The 6,379-nt window shown below is 43.3% G+C and overlaps 1 protein-coding gene across 1 annotated transcript; it reads left to right on the top strand.

Annotated features, from left to right (window-relative positions):
* The first annotated feature begins 2,126 nt into the window (after nt 1-2,126).
* arl4cb (ADP-ribosylation factor-like 4Cb) lies at nt 2,127-3,668 on the top strand. Its single transcript, XM_080535629.1, has one exon. It carries the CDS (start codon nt 2,931-2,933, stop codon nt 3,507-3,509), a length of 579 nt encoding a protein of 192 aa, XP_080391755.1. The 5' UTR covers nt 2,127-2,930; the 3' UTR covers nt 3,510-3,668.
* Nucleotides 3,669-6,379: the final 2,711 nt, after the last annotated feature.

Genomic DNA, 6,379 nt, shown 5'->3' on the forward strand with positions numbered 1-6,379 from the left:
ATTGTGACTGCCAATGTCCCCTGGTCCTAGCATAGATTACTGTTTCTTATGATGACTGATGGATAGATGATTCACTGACTTAGACAAATTGTTGTAAGTCACTTTTGATGAAGGCATCTGAGAAATCGTGAGCTTAGAATGATAAGGTTCTATCTCCGTTTAGGGTAGTTCAGAGATATTGAGCGTCAACGTTTTTACATTCCATTATGTTTTATGAGATGGAACCTTTGTATTTTATGAATTACTAACTCAAAAATGTCAACATTTTAAAAATAACACCACACAGGCATTAATAAACACCTAATGGATCAGATTATGTAAAAAACTCAATTTTGACAAAAATGGAGATAGAACCTTATAATTCTAACGTCACGAAATGACAAAAATGTAATGTAAATATAAATGTTATTGTCTGGGGCCTTTTAGGGTCAGGCTGAATGGCAGCCTGTCCTTGTCACTGGAGCATCATATCAATGTACAGCAGTAGGCAGACTACTACCGTACTACTGTTCCTGGAAACGTTATGTGCTTAAAAACTATATATTTATGGGTAAGGATATTATTATTATGATTTATTAAATCATATTTTCTAAAGGCTACACACACATGCGCACGCACGCACACACACACACACACACACACACACACACACACACACACACACACACACACACACACACACACACACACACACACACACACACACACACACACACACACACTCTTGCTACATGAGCCTGAAACATGAAACCATAATACTCTCAATACTATTAGTTAGTTTCAACATTGTCCACAAGGTGGTGCCAGATCTCTAAAAAGCACTTGTTTAAGACACTGTCCATGTAGAAACGTGGTATATTCCCGTCGATCTGTGTGTATTGTGTGTTTAAGCCTCTTCAACGGCATCAGTCCAATTGAGAATAACAATCGCGAAACCCACCGCTCCTCGGAACGGAATGTGCCCCGTTAGAAAGTGTTGCTGACGCAGTATGCCTTTAACGTGATGGCAGAGGTACAGACTACAGTAGGTTATGCCACCCCCCGCGGGGAACTCTGTGACACTTCAAATTGTTTCTCTCAGGCTCTCACTTTTTCTGTCAACTGGTTGTTGTGCTCTGATGTTTGAATTGCTAGATGAATGAACGAGTGCATACTCTTCCATCAATACACGTATAAAGTGTCTAATAGCAGAATGCATGAGCGCTTAATGGTTCGTTCACCATCCTTGTATTTGTAGGCTTCTAATACACTGCAAAAAAAAATAAAATAAGTGAAAGCACTTTTCCGACATCTCGAATATAGTCTGAAATAGGCCTATCATATTATTAACAGTTGTTACTTGGAGAAAAATAACTCTTTCAGTCACCATGTTTAATAATAGGCTGCTATTCCTACTCCGCGTCAGAAGATGGCATCGGCGTCCATCATGAAATAGCCGAATCACAGTACACCAAAGCCTTGGTAAACTTCATGATAGTATTATGGAATATCATAACACATACAGTACAGGCCAAAAGTTTGGACACACCTTCTCATTCAATGCGTTTCCTTTATTTTCATGACTATTTGGTACATTGTAGATTCTCACTGAAGGCATCAAAACTATATGAATGAACACATAGGAATTATGTATTTAACAATAAAGTGTGAAATAACTCTAAATATGTCTTATATTTTAGATTCCTCAAAGTAGCCACCCTTTGCTTTTTAGTTGTTAATAAAATATCTAATAATAATATTTAATATAATATGTATTAATAATAATATTATTATTATATTTTTTATTAACAACAACAACACAAATATTTTATTTGTATGTTGTACGTTTTTAGTTTAAGTTTTTACATTCCATTATGTTTGGTGAGATGGAACCTTTGTATTTTATGAATTACTAACTCAAAAATGTAAACATTTTAAAAATACCTGATGGATCGGATTATGTAAAAAAACTCAATTTTTACAAAAATGGAGATAGAACCTTATAATTCTAACGTCACGATGTGTCTCCATAATGTGCATTTTGTTGGGCAAACCCCAAATGGGTGGAGCGTTGTGCGTTGCGCTGTTTTGCAGTCTGCCCCCCTCATCCACACCCAGGCAGTGTGTATGCAGCGGCCGCAGGGGTAGGACCTCGTGTGCCGTGACGCACTGGAACATGAACACAGATTGACATCTGTCCTAAACACTAAACAGTACATTGTTTATGAACGTGGTAGGCTATAGATCTACCCCGGCGGGATTAACCTCACAATTTGGAGACGGATTTTATTATTTGCTTCATTCATTGATCTCAGGAGGGTCGTTTGGGTTTGGGACCACCGACCCCGGCGTGCGGATCAGCCAGGAGACGCGGGGAGACAAGTGCGCAGTGCTCACAGGGGATTGGGGAAACAGCAACGGAGGGAGCGACAGTAAAAGAGGGTGTTTGTATGAGAGAGCACCACCACCAGCATCGTCCTTAAGCTGTCCCCTGGCCCTGGGTGAGTGCGGGGATTTCGGCTGTGTCGCAAAATGGAATCTTAACCGGAGTGTGTGAGGAGAATTCTAATGACCGTTAGAAGTCATTCCCTCATCACCACTGAGGGGGACAGTGGAGGTACGCTACTCATCCAGCCAGAGACGCACGGAGGGGACTGTTAATGACTTGGAACATTAATAAGTATAATTATTGTATTCTCTTATTCATCAGATCGACCAGTGTCTGAAGGGCTATAGTGCTATTGAACATCCCCAAAATACGGGTGCGACAGAAGGCGCTAGACGCTCTTCTCACCTGCTTCAACACGGAATAAGTATAATTATTGTATTCTCTTATTCATCAATCGACCCAGGTCTGAAGGGGCTATAGTGCTATTGAACATCCCCAAACCCAAATACGGGTGCGACAGAAGCGGCGCTATAGACGCTCTTCTCACCTGCTATCGGAAAAAATGGGCAACAGTTTCTCCAACATCTCTGCCTTCCAGTCCCTGCACATCGTCATGCTGGGCTTGGACTCGGCCGGCAAAACCACCGTCCTCTACCGGCTGAAATTCAACGAGTTCGTCAACACCGTGCCCACCATCGGCTTCAACACGGAGAAGATCAAGCTGAGTAACGGCACGGCCAAGGGCATCAGCTGCCACTTCTGGGACGTGGGGGGCCAGGAGAAGCTGCGGCCCCTGTGGAAGTCCTACAGCCGCTGCACGGACGGCATCATCTATGTAGTGGATTCCGTAGACGTTGACCGGTTAGAGGAGGCCAAAACGGAATTGCATAAGGTCACCAAATTCGCCGAGAACCAGGGGACACCGTTGCTGGTGATCGCCAACAAGCAGGACCTGCCCAAGTCTCTCCCGGTGGCGGACATCGAGAAACAGCTGGCTCTGCATGAGCTGACCCCCTCCACTACGTACCATGTCCAACCATGTTGCGCCATCATCGGCGAAGGACTTCACGAGGGTATGGACAAACTCTACGAGATGATCGTAAAAAGGAGAAAATCTTTAAAGCAAAAGAAGAAGCGATGACGATCGACGATTTTGGTCGTATGGACCCTTTGCAGGGCTCTCAAGTCTCACGCATTGGGCGTGAGACACACGCATTTCAACCCGTTCACAAGCTCACACGCTCACACCTTGTCTCACGCCCAATGCGTGAGACTTGAGAGCCCTGCCTTTGTAGGCTTGTTACGCAAAAATTACTGTAACTGTAAATGCTATTGGGGGTATGCCAGTGTTGCCCCTAAATGACATTTACTTTGCGGTGATCGTTGTTTATTTGTTTAATTTGGGGTTATTGTCAAAGTTGCTGACGCTGTGAATAATAACCCTTCAGCTGAATGATGTTTTTGCACGCGAGAGGATGCCTCTATTGGGTGCAGCATATTTACCAAGGTTAACCAAAAAAATAAACTTGAAATTACTTTTCATCATAGGATCATGAGCATAACTACATGGAAACGGGCTGGCCCGTTTGTACTTTGCTGCTTTACCCACGGGTTCTTTAACGTAGCTCAACATCACATCTTGAAAAAGCCGATATAGGCCCTATAGTAGCCTGAATACTGTTATGGACTATTGGACATTCTATCCACAGGTATCCATGGAATGCTTATCTGGGCGGTGGGTTTTTACTTTGCACGTTGGGGTCATCTGGTGAATTTGACCCTGTTCATTCAGAGAAAAAAAAGACTGAAGTCAAGATATGTCTGTATTATGATATGAGATGTCTCACCTCAGTCCCAAAGTGGATGTTATGCAGATGTTAACAAGGTTTTGGAGCGTTGAAGTAGCCTTTACTATGCTTGGTGGACTCAGAGAGGATAACATTGCCTGCAACGTGGTCCACTACTTTGCAGTTTGCACTTTTTATTTCCTAACAAAAAAGTAGAGTACTACACACTGTATAGCAAAGAAAAGTCCTGGCTGTTTATGTATTAGAAGGCCAAAATTGAAGTATTTTTGGAATATTAAAAGATTTAAAAGCATTTTTGAGACTGATTTACTTTTATGAACATGTTGACTAATACCAATCCAGTCTCCAAATGAATATGTTCTGGGGGATCGTTTCTGCATGCATACCAAAGAACGAGTTCTATGTCCATGTATTATCTGGCTACGGTAAATATGAAAGGAACTATAAACTATGCATAAGGAGGTTGGTGGGTGGTTTTGATGGGTAGCTTACAGCACCACAGGTGGTCGACGCTGGTATAGCCAGATAATGTGCACACACATTCGTTGGTCTGCAGAAACAATCTCCCAGAATGCATTCTATTTGAGACTATGTTGAATTAATACTGTATTTGAAATTGTAATTAGGCAGAAAGCTGATCATGTCAACAGATGGTCAGGATGTAAGTGCTCATCGGGGACCTGTGCTTTAAATGCTGTGAACTATTGACACGGCCTGATGGATTGGTCAGTGCTTACACTCTCCCCTGAGAGAACATCACACTTACGTAGCCTACTGTAGGTGTGTATGAGGGCAGGGGTGAGGGTCACCGGGCCACTCAGTTGAAAGGCTTTAACCTATGAGGTGATAATGGGAATCTATCAAAATGCAGATCTGTATTAGCCAAACATTTAAAGATTGATTATACCCATCCGTATTGCTTGTGAATTGGTGCTTTAATGGTGGTGTTTGGATAGCAGCTGCTGGCTGAGTTGTAACCTTCACTAGTGTTACTGTTAACAGTCTAATAGGAAGCAGGGGATGTGTGAAGTTTATAGAGCTGCAATGCAGTGTTGAATGTTTTCATGCACAGATCTTGTCAGAAGGGGGGGTCATTCAATTCGCTATAGGGCAGTGAGTGGTTACTGTGTGTGTGTGTATGTGCGTGTGTCTGTGTGTATGTATGTGCGTGTGTCTGTGTGTATGGAAACGTTTCAAAACTGAGCATGATACATCATTCTCCTTCAATCACTCATGCTCCTCAGGCAGACAGACAGAGACAGACACACATAAACATGCACACTTTCTAAGTCATTTTCTCCCTGGCACTACCCAGTCTTTCTAACATGTACATATACGCAGAGAGGCATGCGCACACGTTACTATACAAACACACACTCATGCATGCCCATACACACACACTCCCCTCCTCCCCTCCCCTCCCCCCTGTTAGTCATTAGGAGGATCCACTGGAGTGTGAAGGGAGAGGAGAGATATCCCCTGGAAGGTGTACACTCCCCCAGAGCCCCAGTGGTCAACACTACCTGCTGTGCTTTGTAAAGTCTGCGTGCTTTAGCCCTGCCCTGGGGGGTGTCCAGGGGGTGTCAGGGGGGTGTTTAGGGGGTGTTCAGGGGGTCAGAAGAGGTGAAACTGAAGGTGGGGGGTCATCTGCAATGGGAAAAGGCAGCCTGATCAGTCGTTTGCCAGGTTGACCGGGTCACTTCTCTTGACTTGAACACCAGGTTTTACTATAGGGCATATTTTGAGTTGTTTGTGTGTGCCTCCATGTTATTGCTCTTCATGTCCACATTTTGAGAGGTGTTTTTATGACTGTAGTTATGGAGACCTATGTAGCAGACATCTATTTTCTGTCTTCTTCCCTCAATCAAAGACATTCTGGTTCTTATTAGGACAGTAATGGCAGGCACTCTCCCTGCTCAATGGCTTAAATCAATGAGCATTGCTGAGTCACTGGCTAACTGAAAGCAACAGGCATGGTTCTTGTCTCAGCCATATCTTCTTAAACCTTCAAATTGTTCACGCTGATGATATTCATAATCTTTCTATTTATTTCCCAATGACATTGTGTGTCTGATCCTACAGATGGCATTATATCTTTTGCTCAATCTGATGAGAGGTGAGTGTGAGAATGCCACTGTGTGTGTGTGTGTGTGTGGGGGGGGGGGTTGTCTGAGAGATGACTCAACAGTGACTGGTGTATCCT

This window comes from Nansenia antarctica (assembly GCF_963989245.1).
Source record: "Nansenia antarctica genome assembly, chromosome: 7".
Lineage (NCBI taxonomy): Eukaryota > Metazoa > Chordata > Actinopteri > Argentiniformes > Microstomatidae > Nansenia > Nansenia antarctica.